General features: G+C 38.1%; 1 protein-coding gene across 6 annotated transcripts in view; it reads right to left on the bottom strand.

Moving 5' to 3' along the window:
- The window catches only part of LOC126873612 (Fanconi anemia group J protein homolog), a 167,123-nt gene that overhangs the window by 76,959 nt on the left and 72,053 nt on the right, over window positions 1-18,111 (bottom strand). For 3 of the 6 annotated variants that reach the window (XM_050634658.1, XM_050634656.1, XM_050634657.1), the window contains exons 4-6: window positions 10,610-10,678; window positions 9,764-10,349; window positions 9,560-9,671 (exon numbers count right to left, since the gene is read on the bottom strand). In XM_050634658.1, coding sequence (XP_050490615.1) covers window positions 9,560-9,671; window positions 9,764-10,348 — 697 coding nt within the window. In that variant the 5' untranslated portion in view covers window position 10,349; window positions 10,610-10,678. Of the gene's footprint in view, window positions 1-9,559; window positions 9,672-9,763; window positions 10,350-10,609; window positions 10,944-18,111 lie in introns of those variants that run through there. The other 3 variants (XM_050634655.1, XM_050634654.1, XM_050634653.1) reach the window with 1 other exon arrangement.

Genomic DNA, 18,111 nt, shown 5'->3' on the forward strand with positions numbered 1-18,111 from the left:
GAATACGAAGCAAGCGTGTTGCTACTAAAATATCAAACCTCTCAAAAAACTGGAGTTAACCACTTTGACATACGAACGGCTCATGCAGTACACATATGGTCGTGCTTCTCGATTCTTTCTGTCGAACTTCACAGACATTTAGCTTCCCCCTATGAGGAATAATCGCGTAGCGATCGCACGAGCCCCCAACGAGAAAAATCGGCTCTAACGTTTCGGCGATTCGCGAAAAAGGAGGAACAAGCTCTACCTTGCGCGTATGCCAAAGCAGGACAAAGAGCGGTACGCCGGCTGAAAGCTGAAAAGAGAGGGAAATAAAGGGAAGAACGGTAGTTGAGGAATGGTGCAGGGCTACCCGCAGAGCACGCTACTTGCTGTGGCAGCTTCACGAACGAAAGACAAAGGAGGGCCCACGCTTTCATCCATGCCGACATTAAGGTACCTACCGTATACGCTCTTTTGGGACACAATAAGGTCCGCATGCGGGTCCAACGGATCTCACGTCTTCTACGTACGCATACAGCTTTCTTCACAATGAGAATCTGTCTCTCTTACTCCCCTTCTGAATCTCCCTTCCCTTCCCTCCTCTCCTCCAGGGTTCTCCACTGTTCTTGTCACTCTATCTCTCGATCTCTGTTCCGTTTGTTGCCCTCCTTTCGCTCCCTTTCGATTTTCTCTACGCTTTTGTGTCTTCCTTTGCTCGCTTTCGCCGACATTCTCTCCCTCTTTCGCCTCCCTCCGCGATTCTGTCTCTTCTTCTCGCTGTTTCGCAGCGCCTTCCGAAAACCATCCTCCGCGTGCTTCGTTTTAGTGCACTCGCGCGATGATACGGTTCTTGGTTATTGATACAATTAAGAGAAACTTGCGAGGCGTTTTATTTTGTTCCTTTTTCTCGTTAGGAAAATTGGATGTCAGGATGTAGAGGTTCGAGTCGATACGTATTTATAAATCTGGGTTTTGTCTCATAGTTTCTCTTCACAGGGCTCGAATATTAATCGTAATGTACATGTAACCATTTGTTATCTTGCACTTGAGAGGTATTCGGTCTTTACATGCTGTTTTAGAATAATCGCGAGTGGCGAGTAAAATCATGAATAAAATTTGCGATAGTGTTACGAGTGTTCGACAGCAACACGAGTGTCAACGTCAATGTGTACCGCGACAGAGTTTTGAGAAGATCGGAGAAGACTAGAAGAATTTAGATTAAGGTTTTTATCGATAATCCGCATTTAACAGAAAGGACAATGCATCATCCAGATGTATTCAAAAAATAAATATCCTCGTATGGTATATTGTAAAGAATGATCGTACAGAATACTGAAAAAGAGAAAATACGCAAATAGGAAAAAATCGATACGAATTAGAGACGATTTGGCTTTGAAGGAGGAATAAAGTGGGATTCGTTTTAAGATTGGGTATCATCTACCGGTGAGCCATTAAAATTTCACGAGCCACCAGTTGAAACCTGCAAAAATTCTACCTCCGCGCAGCCCTTTAAACCATTTTCTCCCTCCACTTTTTTTGAGAAAAATTCTCTCAGAAACGCGACTCCATCAAGAAACGCGATCCCGTGAAAAATGTTATGTAACTTGAAAACCAACCGGAGAAAAACATTTTCGCTGCCAGTAAAATATTCCATTTCAAAGGTAACAGATTTTAGTTTTAGCTACGTTTCAACGTCAACGTTTCTGTTAGACCCGCTTCCATTACCAACTCTTGTTCAAGATGTCTAAATTTTAATAGACAAAACCTCAAGGGAACAAATCCCTTTTCCTTTGCCAAGAACAGACCGCCGGCACTTGTTCTCCCTTTTTTTGGTCAACTTCAAATGTTCTGCCACGATCCTCCAAATTAAATATAATAATTAACCAACATGTAAAATTATGAAATCGCACAAAGTTTCGTTGGACGTTGGAAAATTGCCAACTTCTACTAAATCGTTTAAAAAGATAATTTAGAATTTAAGATAAGGAGATGTTAACATATGATCGAACAGATTGCTGGTTCTTCGTAGCTCGCGATAGAATCCTCTCAGTTCCATTCAATTCTTGAAATTGCCTATGTGTAACGTAGTAATCGAGCAAGATAGAAGATTACGATTTTACAATGTGCAAGTGAAATTCTACAAAATTTCTCGAGGGTTCACAAAATTCTACAGGAGTTTGTAAACTTGCATGAAAATTCTACAAACTGTCATGAAGTACTACGAAGTTTCGTGACATTTCCCAAGGATTCGCGAAATTCTACGGAATTCAATAGAATTTACGTGAGATTCTAGAAACATTGTCAGCAATTCTATAAAATTTCGCAAAATTTCAACAAATTGTACAAAGTTAGGCAAAATTCCACAAAATTTCCTCAAGTTTGTCGAATACCTGCTGAACTTCGTCTTTCACAAAATTTCCTAAAACTTGTGAAACTTTCACAAAATGCTGTAAAACGTCAGAGAACTTTCGAAAATTCAACAAAATCTCTAAGATTCCTTAAGAAGCCACTGACAACCCATGCCAAAAGATGCAAATAAGCTTGGAAATCAATTCAGACAGCGGTATAAACAGACGATTCGTGCAGCAGGAGCCGGATTGAGTGCGGTGAAGCGATTATGTTCGTTTCTGGGAACGATGCTCGACGATGGTACCACGGTTGGTACCTTTCGTCGCAACAAAAGCCCCGGGAGGACCCGGGCCGCGGGTTATTAATGTCAGAACGTCACAGAAGAGCGTACTCCGCGCGGTGGAGTTGCATGCTGAGGCGCAAAGACGATTCACGACGACGTCGGGGCCGACATTGCCCGGGACACAATATATAATTCCCCGTTCGCCGATAATTATTGCGACTCGGCAACTTTCATACAATGGCCCCTTCTCCGTGGGCCAGCCTATTCCGAAACTCTAGCTCGTACACGGAGAGTCGAGACGAACCTGCGCCTCGTAATAAAGTGACATTAGCCGGCATGCGATTCCGCGATAAACTTTCGAAATTTATACCCCCCACGACTTCTCACGATACACCCCTTTATCCCCTCGAAGGCAGAAACATCGTTTATTTGCTGTTTATACGGTAAGAGACAATTTCGACTTTGCAGATTCTTCGATAATGGCGAGGAACGCCGGGTTTTAGCGATGGTTGACTAATACCAGCTGAATTCACGAGATAATAAATCTTTGGTTTGACTGGAGTACGCTTGTTGTATGCGCTTGTGCGAGCTTGTTGTTTGGTCGAGTGTTTTTGCAGTTTGGTGGACGTAAGGTTTTTAACCCATCAATAGATTGGGTCGAGAGAGACTCGTTGTTAATTCTTTATTAACTTTGCCATTTAATCGAGAAAGTAGTTATTATTAGACTAGGATTTTTATGCAATTTTGTATTTCCTGTAACATAGCCAAAGGACGCACTTTACACAGCGATTTATCGCGTAATTGTTCGTTCTAAACTTTCTGTCATTTTGTTACCAAGGGACTGGGAGAGCCAGTTGTTGCGTGTTACGTTCACGTATTTGAGATCAACGATTTTTCTCGTGTCCGTTGTTTTATATCGTAATACGGGATTCTGACAATTTGAGAAGATGGACTCATTTGTGGAATTACTGTTTTTTTTTTTCTTTCTTTTTTGTTGGAGAAGAACGACGATGCTACGTGGTCGACATCGAAATTTTTCGGTAGCTTCTAGACGTCACTGATTGATATTCAGATCGAGAGGCATAGCAACTGTCATATGCGGAATTTAGATTTTTGGAATTCGTCTACGTGCTCCATTTTGATAACTGTTTTGTTGCTTGCCATCGTTGAATAATATTTAAATCCGCAAGTGATCTTAAAGCCAATTCTTCTTTCATAAATTCTGGAGCAATTATTAAGAAGATTATACGAATGTGTAACTATCGGAAATTTCTAATTTATGGAACCATATCTCACCGGACAACCAGACAAACCATGTTTCCGTTACGTTTGCTTAAATAATGATCAAAAGAACATAGCAGGATTAATTTAGTTCGAAATTGTATTGAGAAACAGTCAAGTTAATCTCTGTTACACCTTAAACATACAAAACTTGAGCAAACATATGTATAACTTCAATTTCCAATTAAAAAATTTCCTTCTTGTTTTAAGGAGCAATTTAAAAAAAAAAGGACGGTTCCATCCTGTAATTTTCATTATTCTATATCAACAAGGTATTGTATTACATTCTTACAGAATGTCGTGCTTCTATAAGCTTCTGTATATTCATTATTTTTTTTAGTGAAATCCATTCGTAATCGCGACTTGCTTCAAGACTATATTTCTAGCAACACTTGTCCCAAGAAAATTTTCAATGTTACGCAATCTCTGTCCTTTACTAAATGTCAGCACGATAATCGAAGAAACGAAAGAGAGAATGAATGATTCCTGTTTGACGCTAACGAAAAAATGAAGAGATAGTTCCCAGCATCGACGTTATTTATACTTAAACATCAGCGTGCGTGATTAGACACAGAGAAAAATATTCAAAATATTTCAACTGAGCCAGAAAGTAGGAATGTACTAAAAAATTTCATTCAAGTTTCGGGAAAACTGCACATTATATGCATTTCTTCATCCTTGTCCCGAATCCTCATTCAAATGTCGCACTGTGCGCAACCTCGATGGTCATCGTGGATCGCGTGTATCGATTAAACCAACGTCATAGGGAGAATTTTCCAGCAGTGGTTGGAGGAGCTAATGATTTATTTCCGCTCTCTGAGGGCACACGAGTCTACGGCGTTTCGGCGGCTAGCAGTACCACTCGACCTCCGTGCTGGAGCGTGACAGTGGCAGATTTAAAGGAGCAAGGGAATTATAACTGGAAAAAGGAGCATGTCGTGCCCGGGCCGAGTCGCAGGGACAGGCTGTCATGACTAACGCTAATCGAGGCACCGCAGTACACTCTTTCGTTCGCCTAATTACGAATGCGTACTACAAAGCGTATCGAGTGTCGCGCGACACGAGTGTTGAAATCAAAGTAGGCCGCCGGGGATCCGCACGCGCCTCTTTCGATCACGTTCGAGGGCACCAAACAGCCAATTTTTGCTCAATATGAAGTAGGAAAATATTCGAACGCTCGTTCCACATCTTTTTTACGAGTACGTTAAGTGTGTTATGGTTGCACAATTTTGAAATTTCGCTGGCACTGTTACGAGACTCGACTATCGTGATTATATTGGTAAAATGTGAAACACATGTGGCAGTATACATACACAGGAATTAGAAACACAAGGTGTATTTAATATCAATTATATATTTCACGGAGATGACAAAAATAATTAAACAATCTGTTATCTGTTATATTAATATAGTAGGAAAAGAGAAGAAATTCTGCGAGATTTTACACTGATTAATATTAAGCAATGATAACTTTGATCATCCTTATTCCTATCGAATCGCCGCACGTGTTTATATACAAATTTTGTTCGTCGTTTTAATACCTACGATATAATCTATAAATATCTACCACATATTTCGTAACGCCCTGTATAACGTATTTTCTCGAAGATTTCTCACAATTAATGTTAAATATCGGAAAAACGATCCATAATAGAGAAATTAATAAAAATTATTTAATTTAAAAATTACTGAAGAATAAAATCCTGCTATTATGTAATATATCTAATCTGTATTATCTTCCTATGTTACTATTATTATTTTTCAATCCAGAGATCAAAGATTCAGTCATTTTCTGATTGAAACGAGTACGTAACACCTTGCACGATTTTCCCCTAGCAACGCGACATAGCGTGGAAACGCGAGGGAAACTGCTGGCAACGATGATACGCTAGCATCAGAAAGGTACCAATTAATCCCAGGATTTCCTTCCTCCACGCTAGGACACATTCGATCCGCCAAGCGGAAAGGGGTTTCACGTGCTCGATAATTCCAGATTCACGAGGACGTTGTCACGAGAGAAGGAAGAGAAGGCGGAGGAGGAAACCCGGGGAGGTTCCATCCGTGATTTCGGAAGCGGAACGATGCGCTTCCTGACTTGTTCCAATTGCTCCTTCGACGTTTTCAATGGGAAAATACACAATGCACTGTGTTTCTCATCGTGGATGAACAAAATTTAAGCACTCGTGAAAATGCAGAAATTTGTCATCGACGATTAATGTGGCAGAGAAAGACAATCTTTTTGTTATATAAATTATATGAAATTTATACAAATTACGTATTCTTTCTTACGTATTATTACGTATTATTACGTACTCTAATCTTACGTATTACAGACGACTAAAATACGAAATTTGTATCAAAGAAACGTGAAAAATATGTAACAAAATATATAACGCAAGAAGAAGCGGGACAAAATTTCGTCCAAAAAATCAGCCAAATCCTGAATAACACATTTTTTTTAATACTGAAACTACGGACAATTAAGATGTGTAATGCAAGGAGAAAAATAAACTAAGACATTATTTATATATTTTATAAAAAATCGTTTAAGTCTCCAAAAATACAGAATGGTAGGAATCTATAAAATTACAAATCCATCACTTTGATCACTCTGATGACGCTAGTATTAAAGACTTGTTGCTTTAATCGCATTAGTATTTCAGTATTAAGATTCTCAATTACACGATTAATATTTTACTAATGAATATCTAATAAATCGTTCAGAGCTTATCAGAAGCTGCTACACAATTCGGCGATAGATATCACGAATAGAAGGAAGAAGAAGCGACGTTATAGTCTCCATTCGGTATCCAGTCGAATATTAAGATCACGAGCTATGATACGTAACCCCCTGAAGAGTTTGTGAATCATCGGGCCCGACTCTCGAACCTAACCCCACCCCCAAAGAATTTTCAGAGAGACAATGGCCCGTCTGCGTCGCGACTCTCCTGCCAGATAAGAAATGACGCGATTGTCGATAGAGAACGCTCATTTTTCCTCTCCTCGAACTGTAAGAAGCATCAGATAAAACGTTTACGAATCTCAGATTGTTCTCTTCGACGATCAATTTTAGATACAATTCTCGCGTCATATTTATTCCTTGGAAAAACACATGAAAGATAATTTTCATATTATGCACTATTAATTATTGCGAAATATCACACAACCATTGAAGAATCTCAATGTAAAGAAACGTTTCAGAGTCATCGTGTCACGATTTAATAAACTGTGAATATTTATGCGAATTCACATTTCTATAAATGCAAATAAGAAAATGGAATAGATATATTAATAATAATTCTAATACAATATAATTATACTATTATTGTGATACAAACGTAAAGTATAATGTATAAGATACACAATAAATTTGAAGTACGCAAAGTCGAATAATTAAATTTACACAGAATGTATATCTGTCCTGTACACTTTCGCAAACTTAAACTTCCTACACACGCACGAACATTCTCAGTCCACGAATTACAGAAGAAACTTGGATCACTTACTTTCCTCTATTGCCAAATTTTACGTTTATTACATCGAACAGCCAAAATTAGCTTCACGAAGTAACATGACACGAAACATTGGAAATTCCAAATGCTCGTAATTTTTCGTTCTTCGGTATACCTCTAATTTTAGCAACGCTGCCATTTCATGCCCCTAAATCAACCGCCAACGATAGTTTCCACAGTGGAGAAAACTACCGCGACAAAGTAAAGTAGCCGAGCAATTATGCAAATGCGAAATAATAACCGAATGGTAAAACGCAGACGCGAAACCACCCGGAAAGGACACGTAGTCGTCCTTTCGCGAGCTGGTACCGGTAAGGACGAGGCGATTGCGACATCCAATCTCGATTCTAATTGTTTAGGAATTGCGCGAATCGCGACCAATTAGCGGCATGCACCGTGAAAACAAGCACGGAATCCGGCTAACGTAAGGGCTAACCGAAATGGTCGAATAATTTAAATTAATAGGACAGCCGGAGGACAAGCTGACAGCCGGTTCACCCCGACTTCCACCACGGAACTTCTTAAACGTTCTCCTTCTCGTGCTGCTAAAGTCCTTGATTACACGCTTCGTACTTTCCGCACGCCACATAAATTCCTGCTTCGAGCGATTTCGAGTGAGGTTTTAATTATATCTTGGCGACTCTTTATTTTATCGGAGATAACGACTGCTGTAGAAAATTGATACTTTCTTTTTTTATTTCCTGTATTGGAAATTCAACCTCTTAATACAAAAAGTCTTGTTTGATTTTTAAGTCTACGCTGGCGATTCTTTGTTTTATTCGGCGAGAAAATTGATTCTGTTGTTTCTCGTATTGGGAATTGAGAATTGGAGAGGAAAATTGAAACTGACAACGCACAAATTTTTCTTTCGTCTGTTCGATGCATCAAACTTGTTTAGGGTAAAAGACAACGACGAGAGATACGAAAAATGATAATAAAAAGATAATAATATAAATGAACATTATATAGATTTATAAAGATTAACGACTAAAATAAGTAAATATTCAAACAAAGGTACACCGATTGTATCTATTGTCCATTTGGTTGCTAAAATTCGAATTTTCCTTTTTTTCACTTACGAATATTTAGTATGTATTAGAATGAGAAAATATCTGGATTCCTATTATTTCACTGCATTGACTTTCAATTCTAAAGAAAACTTGGTTTACTAGGATAGAAACTTAAATTATGATCTAGAATCACCATATTTCGTATGGAAGAAAGTATGTACAATAATCAGAAAGCTTGAACTCTAGATTTCTAACTTTCTACATTCTAATTCATAAATAAAATCTTAATATTAAATAAATATATGTAAATGAATTTTGGAATGCAAGTATTTACTCACCACGTTTTTCCATGGAAGCCGTCCTTGCATCAGACATGTAAAAGCTACTACATGTTTATTCTAAATAGATGGTTAATTTTCCAATCATTTCTCGAGACCGTTCACGACAGTAACAAGTTCCCGAAAAGTTCGCGAACTCGAGCAGCGACGAGCCGGCCAATTTAAACGACGAAGACGTGGCGCGACGTGGAACATTTTGCATCTCCCGCGAGACAGAGCACGTCGTTTGTTGTACTGACGCGTTAAGAAATTGTCTGCGAGACTTCCTGAACTTTCGAGCGAAACTCGAGGAAACTTTAATAAAGTAAAGCAGACAGCTGTGTTCAAGTTTGGAATTTGTACAACACTCGAAAATCTGTCGCAATGAGGTGAAACGTTTTCGATCGAACGCAATTTCGATCTAATAACCGATTATCAGAAAGTTATTGCGAAAAGTAAATACGAAATACGAGTTATCGGTAAAATAGAACAAAGACATGACGCGAGAAGACAGGTTTAATTTACAAAACTATTTCAATGACTTTGACATGCGGACTGAATTAGAGCGCAGATAACGTCAGAGTTTGCAAACAATATCAACACCGTGACCGTAAATAGAGAGGTTCCGTACTCGATACATGTAAGTTCATTTTTTCTATTGCCCGATAAGACATTGAAAATTTGTAATATGTTGATGTATATAATTTATATATAATAATGTAATAATGCAATATATATTATATTATTTAATATATATAATTATGTAATAATATAAAACTATTGTGTATATAATTTATAATTAATTAAAAAATTAATTAAACTCACCAACATGATGATCATGCCACGCCAGGACACCACAAAGAAGAGCCAAAGTTTTCCCACTTCCTGTTGGACTCTCTAGAAGGCAATTTTCCTGTTTTATACAACCTTGTATGAGCTGTAAAAATACAATTATTATTTACCATTAATAAATCATTTTACCAATATTCCATCTCTTCAATTAGATACTTAAATTATAAAAATTCTTACCTGATTCATTACAGCCACCTGACACGAGTAAGGCTTCACAGGAAGCTTTACTTTAATTCCAGATATCATTTGCTCGTGTTGTATACTCACTTGAGCCACAGTTTCTTCTTTTTGTTTATTGTTTGGTTCATCTTTAATTTTGGTTTGTTTAATGTGACTACCTTTGTGTTTCTTCTTTTCCTGCTTTTTTTTAAACCATGTTGGTTTTGAGTTGAAATCATCAGAAGAATTGGAATCACTGTGATCGTGCATGTTTCTTTTTTTTGGACTTGGGCCTTGTTGGTTCCAGTTAAACATGGAGGTCTTGGATTTCAAACTTGTGTTGTACGTAACTTCTTTAATATCTTCATCTGATTTTATACTGTCTGTAGATTTTTGAAATTTAGATAGTGTCTCTTCGTCATAACTTGTATCTGTTATCGATGGGTTTGAAGAATCCTTTTCACTTTCTATTATCTCATTAGTTGGCACAATATCACTTTCATCAGAAGATATCTCGATATTATTTGGGCTTTCTGGACATAAACTTTTCACCTGGGATCTTTCGTACGTCGAATCATTTCTTTTCAGACGTAATCTACTCATTCTATGAACAAAAATATGCACAATAAGCTAGAATCAACAACGAATGATACTTAAACAAGTATCTTGAAATAAAAAAATGTATGATATTTTAGAAATGTCTTGCAACTTAAGAATTGTTTTAACAATTACTGCATCACTGTGAAGTCTTTTTAGTGATATTCATAAAATGTCATACAAAATGAATGCAAAAATCTGAGGAAACAGAACAATAAGCTAATATAACCTAAAAAATCATATATTATCACGTGTACAGTTACATACTTTGTTTCTTCAAACCACTCTTCTAGTTTTAATTTGGCTCCCGTGTAGATGATGAATACGATCACTGCACTAATCACATAAATCACAAGCATCGATTAAGACTAATTAAAGCGAAAAGAAACATCTGGTGATTATGACCACACGCCACACGTGTTTCCCGCGTCTTTATTTATCCTTCGAAACGCGACAGTTCATATTATTCACATTGCGCGCGATATTTAAATTACATTTTCAAAGAAATTCATAAATACGGTTGCGTGTTACAACGAATGGAACTATGAAAGTATAAATTAAACGTGAAAAATGTAACTCTGTAAGACTGATAGATGTCAAGTTTTTGAACAGTCACGTGACTGAAGTATCACGTGCACTATATTTGAATTTTGAATGTCTTTCGTGGAAAAAGGTAATCTTATAATTTATTTTCTAAAATACAATTATACATCGTTACAAACATACTTTACAGAAAAAATTACCGGAAAATAATTATATTATGCTACGTATCATTTCATAGATACGCGATACGATAGAAGAAATATTCATTATTATATTTTCTTTCATTTCATATTATATTTTCATTCGTTCAATCTTTCATTTTCATTTTTGAAATTCATATTATCTGATTAATTTTATAATCTCTACTACTTTGACCAATGTATGACTCATTTAGACATTATGCGCAATATTTTTTCAAAAAAGCCAAATTTAACCTAAGAAGACGTTATGTGTCTTGCGATAATTCGCTTTCATAACATATAAAGGAATCCTGCCATCAGCGTCGACTAAATATACGGGACATTATTCCACACGAATCTCACCGCGGAAACATAATTTCTGAAGCGAACAGGATTAGACAGGTGAAACGCGTAGCCCCTCGGAGTCTTAATTCCGATGTTGTTCGGTGACCTTCATAAACAAGATACGTCTCTTCCTGACAGAAAGACGCGGGCAAAAAGGAGAGAAAGGTAAAAGGAATATAATTTCCACGTGTGATTTATGCCTCCTGGCTGGTCCAACGGATCAAACTTCTGATTTACGTGGCTGTTGTGTCCCGCAGTTTCGAAAGCGGTCCCCATCAAAGGGGGCCACGGAATTTAAAAGCCATCCGGCGCGTGTGCGACTTGAATAAGGAATCTTACTCTGTCCATGAGAAGAGAAGCATCTCAAGCTGACATGAATCCTTATCAAATTATCCGAAATTCCCACGCGCGACTGGATACACGACTTTCACGTGTACTTATGTACAGTGGCACACGGAAATATTTGAACATTTATAGCAACATGGGATTATTTTCGTTACCTATGCTTCAACGCTATAAAGTTGAATCGTGAACGTTGCATAGAATAATCAAACTCGTTGTACACAGATTCGTGAAAGTATTCGAACATTAGGACTAAATATTACGGGTAAACCTTTCGTGAATATTATTGTGTGTCAAGTTTCCGCATTTCGAAATCACAAAATTAATTTAAGAAGTTACAAAATATTTAGTACAGGTACTCGTATATGTGTTTTAGAGATTGTACAAACATTTAAGCAATCAATTATCCATTATATTAATAAATCTTAGTTTTTAGCGGGGCCGCATTTAACATTTATTATATGCTTAAGACGGATGTTCATGATGTATAGTAACTTTTTACTGAATATACATTTGCAATAAACGTAATGAAATTTCAGAAAGTTTCGTACAACACACATAGTATATCTGTAAAATTTTTTATGCTAAATTGTCTCGAATACTTTTACGAACCAGTGTACGTACGTCCGCACGGACATGAATTGAACGTGTACGCGTTCATGTTTCCATATCACAAACGTAGGACGTCTGAGAGAGACCGTGTCACGTATATGCAATGAAATTACTCAGACTGTAGAGAGCATTTTCAGCTCACGTACTTTTACTCGAATGATCCTCGCCGAGGAATCCTTGCGTTTTCACACGGTTATGATGTATATCTTAATGATAACACGCAGCATGGGCGGAATACGTTTCTCTCGTAACTCTCGATTTACTTCGCTGTCTCTGGTAGGTAGTCGAAAAATGTGTAGATGAAAAGCATATATCGCTGGTTCCTTGATCATTTCAAATCCAACTTTCCAATCGCTTACAGCATCCGTGGAACGAATTAGGTGAGCGAATGTAACAGAATCAGTGGTACACGAGATCTCAGTTACAATAGCTTCGAAGAATAGATCGAATGAAGTAGCTTCTCCAAAGATACTTTACAAAAAGTTAATAAATTGCCAATAAAATTAAAAAAGTTGAATAATAAACAATGTATGTCCACATTTGTTATTTCATTACTTATTTTGTACACCAATGACAATTTAATTTTTAAAACCAACGAATTAGAGCAAATTAGTTGATTTTATTATTATTCATACATAAAATGGAATAATAATTTATTCCTTTACTTAACAAATATATGTGATTACTGATTCACGTAGCATTTAGTATCATTCTAGTTTCTTTTCATCAGTTTATTAAAAATATAAATATAATCGTTAACTTGGATATCGACGCGACTGAACAAACGTGAAGTTTAAAATTTCTTATTTTATCGATAGGAAGCAGAATCAAAGATGTGCGGATTAATAGTACGCGACTATATCGAATACGCAATATACGAGCCATAAACGCGTGCCGAGTCTTCAACATTTCGGTTTTACGATCAACAGACGTGATTTACTTCTTGGTTGCCGGCGTCTGGTCGCTTCACGCTCAACGAGGGTGAGCATCGTGTCCGTCCACTGGGCTGTAAGTTATGCACAGCCAGTGTGATATCCATAAAATACGCCGAAGGGGCCGAGGAAGTCATTACTATAGGAAAGTGTGGCAAATTGCGTGTAACACCCCTCCCGAAAAGTTACAAAGAGTCCTCGGCCGGGTTTACGCGCCGCCGACTGTGTGACACGTCGATGAAACTCAACTCTTTTCCCGTTTCCCATGAAACTGCCTAAATATCCATAAAACGATCAAACAATATAAACATAAAACAAAAAAACACATATAGCTGTAATACGCGCAGCACGATGAATCACGAGTATCGGCCGCAAATTTTATACAAATCTTCCAATCTGTCGACTTGTTTTTCAACAATTCGCTAATTGCGCAACCCATCGACGAAACTCAACTCTTTTCCCGATTGCCAAAGTATCTGGCCAGATTGTAAATCTGCGTCAAACAATTCACCGATATAAATACCAAAAAATGCACACAATACAACTCTAATGTAACGAACGAATGATCGAATCTTCCAATTTTTTCATCTGTTTTTTCAACAATCCGCCGCCAATCGCGCAACGCGTCAACGAAGCTCCACTCCCTTCCCGCTTCTCGCGAAACTGCCTAAGTATCGAGTCTACAATTGCGATCTCCATAAAACAATTACCCAATACAAGCATGAAAAACGCACGTAGCTGCGATACTATGTGACGAGTGGCGAGCGGCTGGCACAAATTTTACACAAATTTTCCAATTTGCAGGCCTGTTTTTCAACAATCCGTGGCCGAACAAACACAGGCTGGTAAATAATGTCCGCGTTGTAATAACAAGCGGGGAGTACTTCGACGAATTAACACGAGTACCGTTCACGGTGTTCAATTAATCAAGCGAAACACGGGGGTGAGGGTTGTCGCGTGATCCCATCGAATGATCTGGGTCAAACCAGCGCCCTCTCTCCAATTCCTATCAATGCGTGCGACTAGTTCGAAACGGCGAGATACCTTTTGGACAAAAGCTTTCCACGAAGATATGCCTGATTTCAGGGTTTGGGTTGGTGGAATGGGGACGTGAATCGAAAGCTGAGGCGAAATTACGGGGTACGGTGGGAAGGAAAAAGAAAAAAAAGGAAAAGAAAAGAGGGAACAGAAATATGAAAGAGCGGGAAAGATCCCCCTGTCGATCTCGCTGGTATCCCGTGGTCACCCTGTGCGAATCCCGGGAATCGGTCTTTCTCGTGGTGGTCACGAAACCGGCCAGTGGAAGACAGAGAAAGAAATATGAAATATAAATAAAACATATTCTTACCAACAGCAAGTGCAATAAAAATGCGGGGAGATCAAGAGGGATGCCGGAGGAATACGTAATGTGCTCTCTTCTCTGCTCTCCGCCTATCCTGCTCTCTATCTCGTATCTCTTTCAACGTTCGCCTATATACTCTCCGTCGCTGCGTTTCTAATTTTTATTTTCCTGCTGGTCGATGATCGAAATACGTAAGAATTTCTGAACATTGACAGTGAGATTCGATTTTAATATACGTTTCTTTCCTTCAATTTTTATCTATATACAGTTCCTCGCTGCGTTCGCAATTTTCATCTTTTTCGTGGTGCATAGATCGTTGAAATATGTAGATATTTTTGGACATCGACAATGAGATTCGATTAGCAACGACTTATCTTTCATTCTGTCTTCTGTAAAATAAACCCGTCTCTATAAACCGAAGAGTAAAGAAAAGTATGTGGAATGTTACAATTTCTTTACAATTCTCTTGGAATTCATTTATGCCACTTTCTTGCAACGAATGATCTTGTGGAAGTAAATAATTTCCTATTCACGATACATATAATACGCAAGGATACATAAACTCTTCAAAATAAAGTACTCGTAATATCTAATAATTAAAGCTATTCCCTAACTAGATTCTATTTTTCATAGCCGCAATCTATTAATTAGATTAGATACTAAGAAGTTTGTAAACGATAGAGCAGAGCAATCTGCTTTCTGGAAGGCTAAAGTATACAGTAGCGAACAAAAGAAAGTGTATAAAATAAAAAGCATAGAAAAACAAAATGGGTTTACATGTAATAAGAGCGACGAATAAATATAATATACGTGACAGGATAGACGACTGTTACGAATATGACAAAAAAGTTTTACTTCGCAAGTTATCAACATTAAACGTTCTTTCATCAGTTGCTGTATCTATCTCCCTTTACACCAATTTTTTCCCCCAGAAAACGAACACGAAGAAGAATAACGCGAGGAAGAGACACGAGAGAAAGAAACAATTCCATAAACGAACGTAACGTCGCTGTATTCCCGGCAGCATCTTCGTCACTGAGGGAAAGGCACGCGGCAAACAAGCCAATAAACCGAATAAACGGTCGTCGGGACTTAATTAAGGAATGGCGACTGCATCCACGCCAACGGTGCCTTCATTTCGTCCGGCAGCTTTATCGCCGGTGCTTATCTATCGGCCATGAGATAAGATAAAAGGGTCAGAGTCGAGGGGAACAGGCGTAGATAGCCACCACCCTCTCCTCTTTGCCCCAAGTACGAAACTTTCGGGGGTGGAGGATACCATATGCGACCTTCTTCGTCCGCTAGAACGGTCCTATGTTCTCTTCTATCTTCCTTCTCGCACTCTCTGTTCCTCCCTTTTTACCCGGGGACAGAGACTTTTCCTCTTTGTTTCCTCGGGAGCTGGAGGGTCGAAAATCGAGCACGTCGCGTCCAGGAGCACGGCAGAAAGTAAAATAAAAGAATCATGCTGGCTGGGGACCGGGGAAACTGTCCATGTGCCAGCTCCTACGAGATGCATATGTTTTGTCCTCGATTGCATACTTTTCCGGGACTTGTTAAAGTCGAAGACCTCGAATTTCATCCCTCGTGTCTACAAGATCGAAGAAAAGTGATTTACACGGAGCGTAAAACGCGACTTGTTTGGATTTTGGAACAGTAGAATTTTCGCTTGAAATATATGTAACATTCTAACATTTGGAGACGCAATAACCTAAACTCTAAAATATCAAATACGTTTCCTTAGTTCATACCTTGGAGATCGAACGAACTGGCTATAAAAGTGTCTGTAGTTTGATCTGACCGGATCTTGGAAAAATGAAATTTCCCGAGGTGGTTTCCAGTTCGAAGTATAATCGTAAAATTCTCAAATACAAAATTGACAAGTTGTAAAATACCGTTCTAAGATTTCAAGACATAGTACCCGAAAATACGAAATGTTGGAACCCCTATAGAAACGTGTGCGATTTCTTCGCTGTGGATTTCGGAAAAGTTCAATATCCGGCAATGATTCCTAATTTGAAACGTACGATTCCAAGATCAGGACGTGGTTCTCTAAAATATAAAATGTCAGAACCTGTTAGAAATTTCAAGAATTGGAATTGTGTTCTATATATCAGTTAGAATCGCTGGGATTTTGGAAAAGTAGATTGCTGGAAAGGCACAAAGTTGTAAAGTTATGAAACATTGCTCCAAGATTTTAGAACGCCCATATCGTAAACGTCAAAGACGTTACACGACGAATCTGTAACGAAAGAATCTGAGTTTCAGAAACAGGGGAATCACGAAGTATAAAATTTGATTTCGTGGAAATTTTCGATTTGTTCGTGCTCGACGATATCGTAGCAGCTTGAAAAATTCCGTCGAAGCATAGGTACAGAAGGTAAAAGAGTGGAAGGCGAGGGCAGGACTGGAAGGAGCACGAAGGACAATAACTTCTCGACGAGGGCAGTCGAGGGACATCGATCAGATGCGATCACGGTGGAATTAGCCGTCCCTTGCAGGACTCTAGAACTCCTTTCGCCACCCCCTTTTGCTCGGAACCACCCTTGTCTGTGTTTCTTCGACCTCGACAAAAGGTTCGTCGACGATAAATGATTCTATTAGTGTACGCCGACAGAAATGCGTCTAGAACTGACGTAAGGATAAACATTTAATTCCCTTTGTCACAATATATTCATGTAACCATCAAATTCGCGTTACCCTTTTCGCTTTACTTCTGAAAATTCATTTCCAGATATTCGTACACATTTATGCAAAGTTTACGAAATACGCGTAATATGCAGAAATATATAAAATATCTCAAGTGGAAGTATTCGTTGGAATATTTAGCAGGCGAGGCAGCTTCTCGATTTACATTCCATTTTCTTAATTATTCTCACGAAAATACGAATTTATATAAACATCCATTGCACTCTGTGGAACAATTAGCGGCTACAGCTTGTCGTAATAGAAATAATATATCAGAGATTCTGAAGATTCGTATGTATGTGTTTTTAACGTTTATGTGTGTGTGTGTGTGTGTTGGCTTGTGAATGAGTAGCCACAATATTTAAATTAGATCCGGTAGTTTAACAAGAATCCATTCGCTGATGTAAAAGAGAATTTCGGAAGTGTTAGCATTCCTTAAATGGCTCCATATATTTTCATTATGAGAAGATGACGCTTTTGATACGTCGATAAATTCTTTATGTTTTCGAATTTGATGCCAATAAACCGTTGTTACACTTAGATCGATTCGTAGAACCCTCTGTATATGTATACAGTATATATACACTATATTATATACTATATATTATACATTTTATAATACAAAGTATCGTTAAATTGAATAAGGTAACATATACGCGTTTGAGGATTGCAGGAACAATTTCGGAAATTCGTAAGCAGCTCGCAAGCCACAATTTGTAGAGTTACGGAATGCTTGAAACACGTGTTACGAGGGTGAGCGATCAAGAATGCCATAAAATAGCGCTA

This window comes from Bombus huntii, chromosome 15, assembly GCF_024542735.1.
Source record: "Bombus huntii isolate Logan2020A chromosome 15, iyBomHunt1.1, whole genome shotgun sequence".
NCBI classification, from domain to species: domain Eukaryota; kingdom Metazoa; phylum Arthropoda; class Insecta; order Hymenoptera; family Apidae; genus Bombus; species Bombus huntii.